The sequence below is a fragment of the Poecilia reticulata genome, chromosome 11 (assembly GCF_904066995.2).
Source record: "Poecilia reticulata chromosome 11, P_reticulata-male-v2, whole genome shotgun sequence".
Classification (NCBI taxonomy): domain Eukaryota; kingdom Metazoa; phylum Chordata; class Actinopteri; order Cyprinodontiformes; family Poeciliidae; genus Poecilia; species Poecilia reticulata.
The window spans coordinates 28,251,921-28,269,157 of NC_088840.1; the positions used below are offsets into that span (position 1 = coordinate 28,251,921).

At 45.2% G+C, this 17,237-nt stretch overlaps 1 protein-coding gene across 2 annotated transcripts in view; it reads right to left on the reverse strand.

Moving 5' to 3' along the window:
• The window catches only part of LOC103473048 (uncharacterized), a 41,596-nt gene that overhangs the window by 11,799 nt on the left and 12,560 nt on the right, over positions 1 to 17,237 (reverse strand). The window contains exons 17-30 of one of the 2 annotated variants that reach the window (XM_017307518.2): positions 16,552 to 16,712; positions 15,457 to 15,643; positions 14,812 to 15,006; positions 7,979 to 8,140; positions 7,222 to 7,415; positions 4,907 to 5,051; positions 3,487 to 3,690; positions 3,278 to 3,407; positions 2,408 to 2,481; positions 2,221 to 2,313; positions 1,763 to 1,995; positions 890 to 1,070; positions 616 to 810; positions 297 to 447 (exon numbers count right to left, since the gene is read on the reverse strand). In XM_017307518.2, coding sequence (XP_017163007.2) covers positions 297 to 447; positions 616 to 810; positions 890 to 1,070; positions 1,763 to 1,995; positions 2,221 to 2,313; positions 2,408 to 2,481; positions 3,278 to 3,407; positions 3,487 to 3,690; positions 4,907 to 5,051; positions 7,222 to 7,415; positions 7,979 to 8,140; positions 14,812 to 15,006; positions 15,457 to 15,643; positions 16,552 to 16,712 — 2,305 coding nt within the window. Of the gene's footprint in view, positions 1 to 296; positions 448 to 615; positions 811 to 889; positions 1,071 to 1,762; positions 1,996 to 2,220; positions 2,314 to 2,407; positions 2,482 to 3,262; positions 3,408 to 3,486; positions 3,691 to 4,906; positions 5,052 to 7,221; positions 7,416 to 7,978; positions 8,141 to 14,811; positions 15,007 to 15,456; positions 15,644 to 16,551; positions 16,713 to 17,237 lie in introns of both variants that reach the window. The other variant, XM_008422978.3, reaches the window with a different exon arrangement.

Below are 17,237 nucleotides of genomic sequence, written 5' to 3' on the forward strand. Positions count from 1 at the left end.
AGGGACGCCTGAGGGGCACAAGACGGTCAGAGGGACGCCAATTGATCATGATTAATTGTTTCAGTCATAATGAGAATAAATGTATTTTTATTAAAATGGGTTCTATGAGACGACACAGATTCATCCTGGATGCCTTCAGAAAACCTGGGGAACTTCTGACCCAGAACCCAGATGGGAGGGAAAGTATCGGTGAAGGAAAGACGGATCCGGAGGACATGAAGAATCTGTCTGTGAATTCTGGAACCATCAGAGACCAGAAGAACCAGGAGAGAAAAGCTAACAGCTTCGTTTGTTACCTGATGAACAGACGGCCTGGATCTTGGCCGCCGTCACGCAGCTGCTGGAGCAGAAGAGCTCCACGACGCCTTCACTGGTTTTATTCTCAAACATTTCAGACACGAGTTTGGATTTACAGCACATGGAGCACGGCTGCAACGGCGGCATTTTCTGTCAGAGAAGAAGAAAACATCCGATTTTAAGATTTTTAGACCAAATTTATGTTCCAGGACTCAGTTTTCGTAAGTAAGTAAGTAAGTAAGTAAGTAAGTAAGTAAGTAAGTAAGTAAGTAAGGAAGGAAGGAACGAAGGAAGGAAGGAAGGATGGGAGGAACCGACCTGCTTGAGTAGCTTCAGGCACTCGGCGCCGCACAGCGGCTTGCTGCCGTCCTCCATCTTGAGGCTGAGCGCCGCGCTGCAGCGGGAGCCGCAGTTCTCGCACACCGACAGGTTGTTGATGTTGCAGAAGCGACGGTAGCAGGGGTCGCTGCAGACCTTCTGCACCACGTCCTGATGGATGACCTCGTGTTTGCTCTGCAGGAAGGAAAACCAGGAGCGGATCAGAGCCAGATCCGGAGCCGGGCGCGGATGTCACAGCAGCCGGGAGGCTTACGATGCAGAATCTGCTGCAAACGCTGCACTGGGACCGCGACCCAGCTGGGACGATTGGGGGCTTGGTGGACATGATCCTCTTGTAGTTGAAGGACGACAGGCAGGACTGGCTGCAGAAGTCCTTCTTCGTTCCCGCGTCGTCTACGGCAACCTGCAGGACCGACTGGAGCTTCACAATCTCCCTGGAAACCAAAAGAATCCATGCTGAGTCTGCAGAAGCTGCACCGCCACCTGGTGTTCATCCACAACTGATAGTTTGATAGATTCAGTTTCACTGGGAACCGAAACTGCAACATTTGTTCCATTTTCAGCTGCTGTGGGTCTCTTTCACAAACCAAACAAACCCAAACAACCAGAAGGTCTAGACAAACGGACTGGAGTTCAATTTATGAGAACCAAGCAGCTGAGATTATCTACAAACCTCGGTCTCAGTTCAGTCGAAGGGAATTCTGGTGCAGTTCGAATGGGAATGTTAACACCTGGTGGACCGGAGGCCACTGAAGAAGCAGGAAACTGTCTACAATGCAGGGCATTCTGGGTAAATACAACCAAAGCAAACACCTTAGCCTAGCACTTGCTGAAGAAATGGCTGATGTTTTTTCTTTACCAAAGACTAAAGAGAAATCCTCCAACCACTAAAATCTGACACCTCTCCATTTGTGTTTACATTTAGCAAAGAAAGATGATGCGGACAAGTGTCTTCTTCAGAGGTTTCTGTGTTGTTTCCTTCAGCGGTTCTTGGTGCAGCGCCCCCACAGGTGAGGAGGGTTATTTTTTTTCACAGAGATTGTTTTGACACAGTGAGGAAGAAAACCGTAGCAGATGAAAACAGAACAAACGCTGAAGTTTGAACCAAGTCAGGAAGCAGAATCACCGCAGACAGAAGTGACACGTCTTCTTCACGGACTTCAGCTGGTGGAACCTGAGCAGACAGGAAGTGGAGCAGAAGAGGTCCGAATGGGCTTTCCTCTGGTAGACGGTCTCTCCGTCCAGCAGCACCTTCCGGCAGGCGGAGCAGGACGCCTGGAGCTCCATGTGGGCCGGAGCGGGCCGGGGCGGCTTGGAGTCCTCCGTCAGGGAGAAAACCGACCCGATCTTCAGGTCCTCCTGCAGAACCAGAACCAGAACCAGCTCAGTAACCCGATGGACTGCCAGGATGTTATTCTGAGATATTATCTTGTCCAACTCTCCAAAAACATAAAATCTTACTAAGTATTTTTCTAGTGCAAATATCTTCTTACAGTTGAAATAAGAAAACTAACTTGGCTTAAAATGAGAATCAGATTTAGTTTTTGCATCATGAAAGCAACATTTGGTGCGATTGTATCCGACCTTCGGCGCGCCCGGCTCCTCCTTGATGCTCTGTGGAGAAACTGAGACGGAGCGGCTCAGAAAATACTCCTGGTCCTCCGGCTCCTCTTTGATCTAATAAAAGAGTTAAAACTTTGTCACCGCTGTTTAGTTTTATTTAAAATCAGAAAACAGGCTTTGTAGTTTGTAACTGCACACAAAAACTCACCTGGGGTAAACTGGACAGCGACGGCTTCATGTCTTTAACGTCTTTAACGTCAGTCTCCTCTGACTTGCTTTGTGCTAAAACAGAGAAATAAGTAAAGTTTAAGGTAATTTTCTGTAGACATTAAGATCCAAAGATCTTAATGTCTACAGTTTCATGTTTCAAAATGTTTACATAGTGTGCACATGTTTAGTTTAGTTCAAATATATTCACATTGGAACATCCTGATTCACCATCGCAGATGCATGAACTTACTTGACTCTATCCCTACTATATGTCTTCTTTATGCATTATTATTTATTTAAAGAAAAATAAAATCCAACAGAAAACCAACTCGGGGTACAAATGAAAGTGTTGGTTTTGTAGCCGCCCCTGACGCCGTGGCGCCTTGGGCAGAGAGCCACAGCCCACAGAAAACCAAAACACTGCAAAAACAAAAAATATCACCAAGTATTTTTGTCTAGTTTTTATTGCAAATAACTTTGTACACTTTAACTAAGACAAAGCCAGCTTTGAGGCAAATTTTCAGCAAAAAATAGGAGTTTGTTTTAGTAAATAATTCCTTCAGTTGCATTGACAGATTATTTTTCCCATGTTATAAGTGAAACAATCTGCCAGTTTTATTGATATTCAACAATTATTGACCTAAAACAAGCTTCTATAACTTTCTGAAAAGTTATTTCTAACTACTACAGTTAGAAATAACTTTTAAAGCTTGTCACTTTAAATATGTTTTGTCTTATTTAAAGTGACGAGAAACTAGAACAAACATAATTGATGATATTTTGTGTTTTTGACGTGAACAGGTTATATTTTCAGCTTGTTTATATATTACAAATCAGATCTTCCTGGTTGTACCTGTGAAGATCTGACCTTTGTGGACCTTCATGCACATGTGGCTGCAGAACAGATCCAGCTGCCCCTCACTGTTTTGATTTTCCACCATGTCCGACATCTGATGGGACGTTCTGCACGTCGAGCAAAGCTGCAGGGTTTTCACTTTCTGCAAAACGAGTTCAGAAAAACAGACCGACAGTTCATTACTGTTCAGGTTCTAACAGAGGGACGTTTTGTTTCTGCACCTCTTTGAGCTTGAGCAGACATTCGTCTCCGCAGACGGTTTTCACGCCGCCGTCCGTCTGCAGGGCGAGCCGCCGGCTGCAGCGCAGCGCGCCGCAGGCTGCGCAGGACGACCAGGAGGACTGGTTCTGGACGCGGAAGTCTGAGACGCAGGACTCGCTGCAGAGTCTGTGCACCTCACCGTCCACCGTCATGGAGAGCTTACACTGACGGAGGAACAGAAGATCAGAACAACGCAGATGAAGATGACATCCTCTTCTTCACACAGATCTCACCAACAGTGACTTCTGTCTGTGATTCTCAGGTTTATGATGCCGTCTGTCCCACTAACAGATGACAGGGATGCAATTACCAGTTAACGAGTTCATCTAAAGTTGATTCATGTTATCAACTTATGATTAACTGAAGAGCGGCCATTTTCTGTCATCATGAGGGTCAACCGTCTTTCCATAACATGTTTTATATACTGAATTTTAAAAAACACAATTTTAACATTATGTCGCATCAGTTGTATTAAACATAAAAATTTGTTTTTCAAACATTATTAAACTTAGATAAACCTCTTAGATTGCTCAATAGAAAAATAAAAGATAAAAGAATAAAATGTGAAACAGAGAGATGTTTGTGCAGAAGTGCAGTTTAGTTCCTGTTAAAGGAAAATTTTAACTTTTCTCCATGAAGTGCATTTACTCACAACCAAAATCAACCTCATTTACTGGCAGTGTTTTTGTTTTTCCTTTTTATAACCTCTTCTTTCTGTCATCACAGCCTGGTACCGACATATTAGGGCCATCAAAGACAGAAGGAAAAAAGGAGGAGAAAATATCCACAAAAAAAAATAATAAAATGGAGATAAATCTCAGAAATTCTCAAGAAAAAACTTGGAAATTTCTGAGATCCAAAAGTTGAAAATTTGCAAGAAAAAACTCAAACATTTTGAAATAAATTTCAGAAATGAAAAAAAAAACATGAAAATTTATGAGATCGTAAACATTTTTGACTTTTTCAAGACGATTTCTGAGATTAATATACAAAGTTCTGAGTTCTTTTCTTCCAAAGTTTCAACGTTTGGATCTCAGAAATTTCCCAGTTTTTCCAAGAAAATTTCTGATAGTTAGCAGAAATTCGCTCCATTTTTTCTCCCATGTGAAAAAGTCCTAAAAGCTGCTGTACTTACAATCTCATCTCGGCTAAATGAAGCTCTGCTGAGGTGAAACTCAGGGATATTTCTAAACAGAACCACATAAAGTGCATTTTGCATCCCACACCGGACTGTTTGGACTGTTTCCCTTTCCCGTTCTGGCATGGCTGCCATCTTTAGGTAATTCATTTTCAGTTAATTGATCTGAACTCATTTCAATCCATTGTTTGCCTCCCTAGTAGGTGGATTAGCCTCGTTCGCAGCCAGCAGCGTTTCCTTACAGGACAGTGTTTGCCACACAGCTTGCAGTTGGAGAGAAGCATCTTGGATTTGGCAGAAGTGAGACACGAGTCGCTGCAGAGCTCCTTCATCGTTCCCGAATCATCCAGCGGAGCCAGGATCACTTTCTGAGGCTGCGTGATCAACCTGAGGGCAAACAGGAAGGAATCAACCTGAGGGCAAACAGGAAGGAATCAACCTGAGGGCAAACAGGAAGGAATCAACCTGAGGGCAAACAGGAAGGAATCAACCTGAGGGCAAACAGGAAGGAATCAACCTGAGGGCAAACAGGAAGGAATCAACCTGAGGGCAAACAGGAAGGAATCAACCTGAGGGCAAACAGGAAGGAATCAACCTCAGGGCAAACAGGAAGGAATCAACCTGAGGGCAAACAGGAAGGAATCAACCTGAGGGCAAACAGGAAGGAATCAACCTGAGGGCAAACAGGAAGGAATCAACCTGAGGGCAAACAGGAAGGAATCAACCTGAGGGCAAACAGGAAGGAATCAATCAGAGTGCAAACAGGAAGGAATCAACCTGAGGGCAAACAGGAAGGAATCAACCTGAGGGCAAAAAGGAAGGAATCAACCTGAGGGCAAACAGGAAGGAATCAACCTGAGGGCAAACAGGAAGAAATCAATCAGAGGGCAAACTGGAAGGAATCAACCTGAGGGCAAACAGGAAGGAATCAATCTGAGGGCAAACAGGAAGGAATCAATCTGAGGGCAAAAAGGAAGGAATCAACCTGAGGGCAAACAGGAAGGAATCAACCTGAGGGCAAACAGGAAGAAATCAATCTGAGGGCAAACAGGAAGGAATCAATCTGAGGGCAAACAGGAAGGAATCAATCAGAGGGCAAACAGGAAGGAATCAACCTCAGGGCAAACAGGAAGGAATCAACCTCAGGGCAAACAGGAAGGAATCAACCTCAGGGCAAACAGGAAGGAATCACCCTGAGGGCAAACAGGAAGAAATCAATCTGAGGGCAAACAGGAAGGAATCAATCTGAGGGCAAACAGGAAGGAATCAACCTGAGGGCAAACTGGAAGGAATCAACCTGAGGGCAAACTGGAAGGAATCAACCTGAGGGCAAACAGGAAGGAATCAATCTGAGGGCAAACAGGAAGGAATCAACCTGAGGGCAAACAGGAAGGAATCAATCTGAGGGCAAACAGGAAGGAATCAACCTGAGGGCAAACAGGAAGGAATCAACCTGAGGGCAAACAGGAAGGAATCAACCTGAGGGCAAACAGGAAGGAATCAATCTGAGGGCAAACAGGAAGGAATCAACCTGAGGGCAAACAGGAAGGAATCAATCTGAGGGCAAACAGGAAGGAATCAATCAGAGGGCAAACAGGAAGGAATCAATCAGAGGGCAAACAGGAAGGAATCAACCCGAGTGCAAACAGGAAGGAATCAACCTGAGGGAAAACAGGAAGGAATCAACCTGAGGGAAAACAGGAAGGAATCAACCTGAGGGAAAACAGGAAGGAATCAACCTGAGGGCAAACAGGAAGGAATCAACCTGAGGGCAAACAGGAAGGAATCAATCTGAGGGCAAACAGGAAGGAATCAATCTGAGGGCAAACAGGAAGGAATCAACCTGAGGGCAAACTGGAAGGAATCAACCTGAGGGCAAACTGGAAGGAATCAACCTGAGGGCAAACAGGAAGGAATCAATCTGAGGGCAAACAGGAAGGAATCAACCTGAGGGCAAACAGGAAGGAATCAATCTGAGGGCAAACAGGAAGGAATCAACCTGAGGGCAAACAGGAAGGAATCAACCTGAGGGCAAACAGGAAGGAATCAACCTGAGGGCAAACAGGAAGGAATCAATCTGAGGGCAAACAGGAAGGAATCAACCTGAGGGCAAACAGGAAGGAATCAACCTGAGGGCAAACAGGAAGGAATCAATCTGAGGGCAAACAGGAAGGAATCAACAGAGTGATGATTTATCTGCAGGTAAATGTTTATTTATATTAATCACTAGTATCAGTAAACATACATTCATATTTCTGATGTGACTTTACTGTTGTCTTTGTTTTTCTGGGAACTAAAAGAAACTCAGCAGCTATAAATTAATAATTTTAAAATGAGCAAATTCCTGGATGCATCATGAACAACAGTAGTATTTCACTGTAAATTAGTACATGCATTCAGATCAGGGACGTACTTTTGGAAAATAACATTTAAGCAGGTTTTAAATATACTGTTCTTCATTTCTGTATAATTTGTTTTTTTTATTGTTTTGATGTCATAATTAAAACTTTAATATTTTAGCATAAATTTGAGAATAACTGAAGCATCCTGGACTTACTGGAAGCAGTTGTAACACCTTCTGGTGTCGAACTGGACGTGGGGAAGCGTTTTAGTGACGCACGCCTCCGAGCAGAACAGCTGCTTCGTTTTCTTCAAGTGGTAAACTGCAGACGCTCGCTTCAGCTGCTTCCTGCAGCCGCAGCAGGCGCCGTCATCGCTAGCGATGATGAGTCTGGCCATGTCGTCCGGTCGCTGCTCCACATTCAGATTAAAGACGTTCACATTAAAGTCGTTAAACTCTTAAAATATTAAGAAGTAGTTACCTCTGCGTTCAATAAATACTTCTTTAAATTAAATAATATTGAACATATTTTGCTTTCTTGTGATTTTTTGCAATAAAAATCACAGATTTTGTGGAGCCAATTTTGAAATATTTGCATTTATGTGTGGCGATATTTGTGACTTTTTGTTACTCGCCACATCAATCAAACTTAGCTGTTGACATCAAGTAGGGCTGAGGCAGGAGTGCATTAGGAGTAAAAAAAATACTGCCACCTGCTGGTGGGAGTGAGAATCACTTTGCATAAAATTAGCCAATTATGCATTAGTGGTAAAAATTGCTGAGATCTGTTGATTTTGACCAATTGATGTCAATTGGTGGTAATCTGATTGATAAAATAATATTTAAGTGCATTATTTCACAATTATGTGTCTTTGTTGAGTCCAGAGGGCAGCATGAGAAGCTGTCACGGGCTGGATTTGGCCCCCGCGCCTTTGGTTTGACACGTGTTTTAACTGTACAGGAATCTACTCACGGTTTTGATGTTCTGGCACTCAGCGGGCAGCGCCTTGAAGGACGTCACGCAGTAGTGAGAGCAGAAGAGATCCACGGCGTTCTCCTTGTTTTTGTGGCTGACCATGTCTGACGGCAGCTGAGCAGCTCGGCACACGGAACACTCCTGGGCCGCCATGACGTTCTGCAGAACCACAGAGCGCAGAACTGAAGCACGCTCATGCAGGAACGACGTTCAAACAGGAACGACGATCAGACAGGAACGACGATCAGACAGGAACGACGTTCAGACAGGAACGACGTTCAAACAGGAACGACGTTCAGACAGGAACGACGTTCAAACAGGAACGACGTTCAGACAGGAACAACGTTCAAACAGGAACGACGTTCAGACGGGAACAACGTTCAGACGGGAAAGACGTTCAGACGGGAACGACGTTCAGACGGGAAAGACGTTCAGACGGGAACGACGTTCAGACGGGAAAGACGTTCAGACGGGAACGACGTTCAGACAGGAACGACGTTCAGACGGGAACAACGTTCAGACAGGAACGACGTTCAGACAGGAACGACGTTCAAACAGGAACGACGTTCAAACGGGAACAACGTTCAGACGAGAACGACGTTCAAACGGGAACGACGTTCAGACGGGAACGACGTTCAGACGGGAACGACGTTCAAACGGGAACGACGTTCAAACGGGAACGACGTTCAAACGGGAACGACGTTCAAACGGGAATGACGTTCAAACGGGAACGACGTTCAAACGGGAAAGACGTTCAAACGGGAACGACGCTCAGACGGGAAAGATGTTCAGACGGGAACGACGTTCAGAGGGGAACGACGTTCAAACGGGAACGACGTTCAAACGGGAAAGACGTTCAGACGGGAACGACGTTCAGACGGGAACGACGTTCAGACGGGAACAACGTTCAAACAGGAACGATGTTCAAACGGGAACAACGTTCAAACGGGAACAACTTTCAGACGGGAACGACGTTCAGACGGGAACGACGTTCAGACGGGAACGACGTTCAAACGGGAACGACGTTCAAACAGGAACGACGTTCAAACGGGAACGACGTTCAAACAGGAACGATGTTAAAACGGGGACAACGTTCAAACGGGAACAACTTTCAGACGGGAAAGACTTTCAGACGGGAACGACGTTCAGACGGGAACGACGTTCAGACGGGAACGACGTTCAGACGGGAATGACGTTCAAACGGGAACGACGTTCAAACGGGAACGACGTTCAAACGGGAACGACGTTCAAACGGGAACGACGTTCAAACGGGAACGACGTTCAAACGGGAACGACGTTCAAACGGGAACGACGTTCAGACGGGAACGACGTTCAAACGGGAACGATGTTCAAACGGGGACAACGTTCAAACGGGAACAACTTTCAGACGGGAAAGACTTTCAGACGGGAACGACGTTCAGACGGGAACGACGTTCAGACGGGAACGACGTTCAGACGGGAAAGACTTTCAGACGGGAACGACGTTCAGACGGGAACGACGTTCAGACGGGAACGACGTTCAGACGGGAATGACGTTCAAACGGGAACGACGTTCAAACGGGAACGACGTTCAAACGGGAACGACGTTCAAACGGGAACGACGTTCAAACGGGAACGACGTTCAAACGGGAACGACGTTCAAACGGGAACGACGTTCAGACGGGAACGACGTTCAGACGGGAACGACGTTCAAACGGGAACGACGTTCAAACGGGAACGACGTTCAAACGGGAACAACGTTCAAGCAGAAACGACTTTCAGACGGGAAAGACTTTCAGACGGGAAAGACGTTCAAACAGGAACGACGTTCAGACGGGAACGACGTTCAGACGGGAAAGACGTTCAGACGGAAAAGACGTTCAGACGGGAAAGACGTTCAGACGGGAAAGACGTTCAAACAGGAACGACGTTCAGACGGGAAAGACGTTCAGACAGGAACGACGTTCAGACAGGAACGACGTTCAGACAGGAACAACGTTCAGACAGGAACAACGTTCAGACAGGAACGTCGTTCAGACAGGAACGACGTTCAAACAGGAACGACGTTCAGACGGGAACGACGTTCAGACGGGAAAGACGTTCAAACAGGAACGACGTTCAGACAGGAACGACGTTCAGACAGGAACGACGTTCAGACAGGAACAACGTTCAGACAGGAACAACGTTCAGACAGGAACAACGTTCAGACAGGAACAACGTTCAGACAGGAACGACGTTCAGACAGGAACGACGTTCAGACGGGAAAGACGTTAAAACAGGAACGACGTTCAGACAGGAACGACGTTCAAACGGGAATGACGTTCAAACGGGAACGACGTTCAAACGGGAAAGACGTTCAAACGGGAACGACGCTCAGACGGGAAAGATGTTCAGACGGGAACGACGTTCAGAGGGGAACGACGTTCAAACGGGAACGACGTTCAAACGGGAAAGACGTTCAGACGGGAACGACGTTCAGACGTGAACGACGTTCAGACGGGAACGACGTTCAGACGGGAACGACGTTCAGACGGGAACGACGTTCAAACAGGAACGATGTTCAAACGGGAAGAACGTTCAAACGGGAACAACTTTCAGACGGGAACGACGTTCAGAAGGGAACGACGTTCAGAAGGGAACGACGTTCAAACGGGAACGACGTTCAAACAGGAACGACGTTCAAACGGGAACGACGTTCAAACAGGAACGATGTTCAAACGGGGACAACGTTCAAACGGGAACAACTTTCAGACGGGAAAGACTTTCAGACGGGAACGACGTTCAGACGGGAACGACGTTCAGACGGGAATGACGTTCAAACGGGAACAACGTTCAAACAGGAACGACGTTCAAACGGGAACGACGTTCAAACGGGAATGACGTTCAAACGGGAACGACGTTCAAACGGGAACGACGTTCAAACGGGAACGACGTTCAGACGGGAACGACGTTCAAACGGGAACGACGTTCAAACGGGAACGACGTTCAAACGGGAACGACGTTCAAACGGGAACAACGTTCAAGCAGAAACGACTTTCAGACGGGAAAGACTTTCAGACGGGAAAGACGTTCAAACAGGAACGACGTTCAGACGGGAACGACGTTCAGACGGGAAAGACGTTCAGACGGAAAAGACGTTCAGACGGGAAAGACGTTCAGACGGGAAAGACGTTCAAACAGGAACGACGTTCAGACGGGAAAGACGTTCAGACAGGAAAGACGTTCAAACAGGAACGACGTTCAGACAGGAACGACGTTCAGACAGGAACGACGTTCAGACAGGAACAACGTTCAGACAGGAACAACGTTCAGACAGGAACAACGTTCAGACAGGAACGTCGTTCAGACAGGAACGACGTTCAAACAGGAACGACGTTCAGACGGGAACGACGTTCAGACGGGAAAGACGTTCAAACAGGAACGACGTTCAGACAGGAACGACGTTCAGACAGGAACAACGTTCAGACAGGAACAACGTTCAGACAGGAACAACGGTCAGATGGGAACATCGTTCAGACAGGAACGACGTTCAGACGGGAACGACGTTCAGACGGGAACGACGTTCAGACAGGAACGACGTTCAGACAGGAACGACGTTCAGACAGGAACGACGTTCAGACAGGAACGACGTTCAGACAGGAACGACGTTCAGACGGGAAAGACGTTCAGACAGGAAAGACGTTCAAACAAGAACGACGTTCAGACAGGAACAACGTTCAGACAGGAACAACGTTCAGACAGGAACGTCGTTCAGACAGGAACGACGTTCAGACGGGAACGACGTTCAGACGGGAACGACGTTCAGACGGGAACGACGTTCAGACGGGAACGACGTTCAGACGGGAAAGACGTTCAAACAGGAACGACGTTCAGACAGGAACGACGTTCAGACAGGAACAACGTTCAGACAGGAACAACGTTCAGACAGGAACGACGTTCAGACAGGAACGACGTTCAGACAGGAACGACGTTCAAACAGGAACGACGTTCAGACGAGAACGACGTTCAGACGAGAACGACGTTCAAACAGGAACAACGTTCAGACGAGAACGACGTTCAAACAGGAACGACGTTCAAACAGGAACGACGTTCAGACGGGAACGACGTTCAGACGGGAACGACGTTCAAACGGGAACGACGTTCAAACGGGAACGACGTTCAAACGGGAACGACGTTCAAACGGGAATGACGTTCAAACGGGAACGACGTTCAAACAGGAACGACGTTCAAACGGGAAAGACGTTCAAACGGGAACGACGCTCAGACGGGAAAGACGTTCAGACGGGAATGACGTTCAGAGGGGAACGACGTTCAAACGGGAACGACGTTCAAACGGGAAAGACGTTCAGACGGGAACGACGTTCAGACGGGAACCACGTTCAGACGGGAACGACGTTCAGACGGGAACAACGTTCAAACAGGAACGATGTTCAAACGGGAACAACGTTCAGACGGGAAAGACTTTCAGACGGGAACGACGTTCAGACGGGAACGACGTTCAGACGGGAACGACGTTCAGACGGGAACGACGTTCAAACGGGAACGACGTTCAAACGGGAACGACGTTCAAACAGGAATGACGTTCATACGGGAACGACGTTCAAACGGGAACGACGTTCAAACGGGAACGACGTTCAGACGGGAACGACGTTCAGACGGGAACGACGTTCAGACGGGAACGACGTTCATACGGGAACGACGTTCAAACAGGAATGACGCTCAAACGCGAACGACGTTCAAACGGGAACGACGTTCAAACGGGAACAACGTTCAAGCAGAAACGACTTTCAGACGGGAAAGACTTTCAGACGGGAAAGACGTTCAAACAGGAACGACGTTCAGACGGGAAAGACGTTCAAACAGGAACGACGTTCAAACAGGAACAACGATCAAACGGGAACGACGTTCAGACGGGAACGACGTTCAAACAGGAACGACGTTCAAACGGGAACGACGTTCAGACGAGAACGACGTTCAGACGAGAACGACGTTCAAACAGGAACAACGTTCAGACGAGAACGACGTTCAGACGGGAACGACGTTCAGACGGGAACGACGTTCAGACGGGAACGACGTTCAAACGGGAACGACGTTCAAACGGGAACGACGTTCAAACAGGAACGACGTTCAGACGGGAACGACGTTCAGACGGGAACGACGTTCAAACGGGAACGACGTTCAAACGGGAACGACGTTCAAACGGGAACGACGTTCAAACGGGAACGACGTTCAAACGGGAATGACGTTCAAACAGGAACGACGTTCAAACGGGAAAGACGTTCAAACGGGAACGACGCTCAGACGGGAAAGATGTTCAGACGGGAATGACGTTCAGAGGGGAACGACGTTCAAACGGGAACGACGTTCAAACGGGAAAGACGTTCAGACGGGAACGACGTTCAGACGGGAACCACGTTCAGACGGGAACGACGTTCAGACGGGAACAACGTTCAAACAGGAACGATGTTCAAACGGGAACGATGTTCAAACAGGAACAACTTTCAGACGGGAAAGACTTTCAGACGGGAACGACGTTCAGACGGGAACGACGTTCAGACGGGAACGACGTTCAGACGGGAACGACGTTCAAACGGGAACAACGTTCAAACAGGAACGACGTTCAAACGGGAACGACGTTCAAACAGGAATGACGTTCATACGGGAACGACGTTCAAACGGGAACGACGTTCAAACGGGAACGACGTTCAGACGGGAACGACGTTCAGACGGGAACGACGTTCAGACGGGAACGACGTTCAAACGGGAACGACGTTCAAACAGGAATGACGCTCAAACGCGAACGACGTTCAAACGGGAACGACGTTCAAACGGGAACAACGTTCAAGCAGAAACGACTTTCAGACGGGAAAGACTTTCAGACGGGAAAGACGTTCAAACAGGAACGACGTTCAGACGGGAAAGACGTTCAAACAGGAACGACGTTCAAACAGGAACAACGATCAAACGGGAACGACGTTCAGACGGGAACGACGTTCAAACGGGAACGACGTTCAAACGGGAACATACAGCAGGTAAAGTCAATTTTTGATTTTTAAAGATTTCATTTTTAGGAAATCTGGATTTTTTCCACCAATGAACTCCCTGAGACTCAGGGCGGCCATTTTGTTTGATGTGTGTTTTATAAAACCTGTTTTATAGTTTCTATAAAACACACTCATTGTTGTAGAATTGACTTTCTACCACAAAGTATTACGGCCAACCTAAGATTTGCTTTCTTTTAATTATGAGTATAAAGTCATAATATAATGATAAAGTAGAAATTTTATGAGACTTCAAGCATAAAAAATAGTTACATTTAAAAATAGCTAAATTTAAAGGGATGAATGTTAGTATCTTGTGAAGTTATACTTTGGTGTAAGTCTTACAGATAATACTTGATAGAAATACTTAATCAGCATCAAACTATAATTTTAAAACTATCATATAAGCGACTGAGTCAATTTCAAAGAAAGAACTACACAAACTGAGTCATTCAGGTCAAATCCTGATAAATCCAGAAGCTTTTTTCTCTTCATTGAAAAATGTTCTTCTGGTACAAATGCATTTTTTTGCTAATATTATCAATATATTCTTGTAAATAAACAAAAATTCTCATGGCCTGATCCTAAGAATCCATCGTACAGCTAACATAAGGCATGACTAAAATAAAAACCACTTTTGAAAATATTTTCTGTCATTTGTAATTTATATTTTGAGAAAAAAAAGCTATAAAAAACTGATTAAAATCGAAAATCAGATCTGGTATGAAACAAATTGGCGATTTTATTTTCAAGCCCTAATCACCCGGCTGAATTAAATCTCAGATTTAATGCCTGCTGAACCCTCTTCACCTTTTTAAATTCCTCCAGACAGTCCGGACCACAGATGGTCTTTGAGCCGTCCTCCAGCCTCAGCTGAAGCGGCTTCTTCCTGCAGGACTGGCTGCAGTTCTCACAGACCCCCAGGTTCTCCCTGCAGAACGCGTCCAGGCAGACGACGCTGCAGAACCGGTGCAGGCACTCATCCACCTTCAGCTCCAGCTCGCTCTAAACCCACAGAGCAAATGCTTTCACTGAACAGGAAACACTCAGATCCCCAGCGGCGTGTTTGAGCCGCTGAGGCAGAAATAAAATGCCAAAAAACTCAGACATTTTTACATTAATCTCAGAAATGTTCTCGAAAAAACGAGGACATTTAAAAAACATTTTTGACTTTTGAAACTGAGAAATTTCCAAGATTTTTCTACTTAAAGGAACAAGTAAATTTCTCAGTTTCAAAAGTAAAATAAATTGAACTTTTAAAAGTCAATATTTTCTTGAAAATTTCTGAGATTAACCTCAAAATTTCTGAGCTTTTTCTTGCAAATTTTCAACTTTTAAAACACAGAAATTTTCTTGTTTTTTCTGGAAAATTTTTGGCAGAAATAAACTCCTCCTCATTTTTTCTACCTACAGCAGCTCTAATATGAAACAGCCAATCAGAAACGCTCATCCTACCACGCAGGTTTTGCTGCAGGCGCTGCAGAGCGATGACAGCGTCTGGGTGGATGTGGTGGTGAACTTTCTCTGGAGAGAAGGAGAGCTGGATCTGAAGGAGCACAAGCAGGCGGTGCTGCAGAAGTCTCTCACGGTTCCTTTAAGGTCCACGGCGGCCATGATGAGCTCCAGCGGCTGCAGGTTCTCCCTGAAAGGAGAGGCGATTATTCAAAAACACAAAGCTTACAGAAAACATCTCAGAAGAGCAGAAACATAAATCACTCAGAAATCTCAACAGGAATCATTTCTGGGTCAAAAAAATCAGAAAGAAATTCAATATTTGACTGAAGATAAGAGATTAAAGTTTAGTTTTATTAAACGTTACTAGAAATGTACCAACCAATCCTGCTAAAGAGCCCAGAAGGCAGCAAATACAGAAAAAACCCAACTTTAATTTTAGTTTTATTGTAAGTTAAATAAAAGAAGAAAAAAAACATCTTGTTTGGAAAAATACTGCCTTAGAATTCAATCAAATCAAAGGCAGGTGACCTTGATCTATACTTTTTAAACTTGATCAGTTTCTAGTAACTTTTTCTTGATTTTCTTTTTTGATAAAAGTGGGAAAGACAAGAGAACATGTCATGCATGTACGGCAGATGTGGCCTGATCTTAATAAATCAAGAAATGGCAACAGGAAAACTGATCTGAACCTACATCTACAGAGGGAAAACATTTCTTCTGTCCTACCATCACAAACGTTTAATCTAAACTTTGAATGGATCGTTGAGCTTTTTAATGACAAACTCTCAGGTGGTTCTGCTGTAAAACAAAGGGTGAAAACAAGGAAAAGAAAAAAGTGGAAGATCTATGATTTTATATAAAAACCTGCAGAACACTGAAAATCAGGTCTTTCAGCAAGATAAACTTTAGAAACTAAATCAACCTCCTTCCATGTTTCCAGATCTGAATCCAACAGAAAAACTCAACCAAGCAGCTCTTTGTGAAAGACTTTTTCCTGCAGATTATTGGCTTCAGTTTATTCCAGACTAAGTCGTTTAAATGTTCTGGAAGGAAAGAATCAGTCCAGAGCTGCAGCTGCTGGATGTTCAGGCCAACCTGAAGCAGTAGTAGCAGGTCCTCTGAGCTGCTTTGCTGGGAAGAAACATCTCAAACAGACAGTCTTTGGAGCAGAAGACGTCTGTGAAGCCTTTCTTCTGGTACGCCGTTTGTCCCTTCGTTATGATCCTCCGACAGTGGGAGCAGTTCATCTTCACAGCCTGAAAACCAAACGAGAGCAAAGATTTCAATCACGTGTTGATGCAGCGCCTTCCTCCTCAGTTCAGACTTACTGCACCGACAGTTAGCAGTTTTTCTTCTAAGCAAGTCAAGTTTTACTATTTCACACATTTAATGCTTACTTTGAAAGTAAATGTTTAGTTTGGAAGATACTTTGCAAATAAATATTTAGTTCTTAATTAAACATTTAGTTCAGAGCTAAATATTTAGTTTGTTGCTTTGACATTTATAAATGTATGAACAACATGGTGAACATTTCTGTTACAGACTCAATAAACCAAAACGTTGCTGTTCATTTCTTACTGTGCAACTTTCCTTTTTTTATCAATTGTTTTTATTTTAGTTGTTTTACATCCACAAAAACACGTAAAAAAACAGCATAATTACAATAGGTGGAATAAGACATAGAAATAGAAAAATGTCTGCTCCGCTGCTGATAAAGAAGTCTGGGACGATGTCTTGTTTTTTTGTTCTCATAATTCACCATGTCAATATTTGCGTGAATA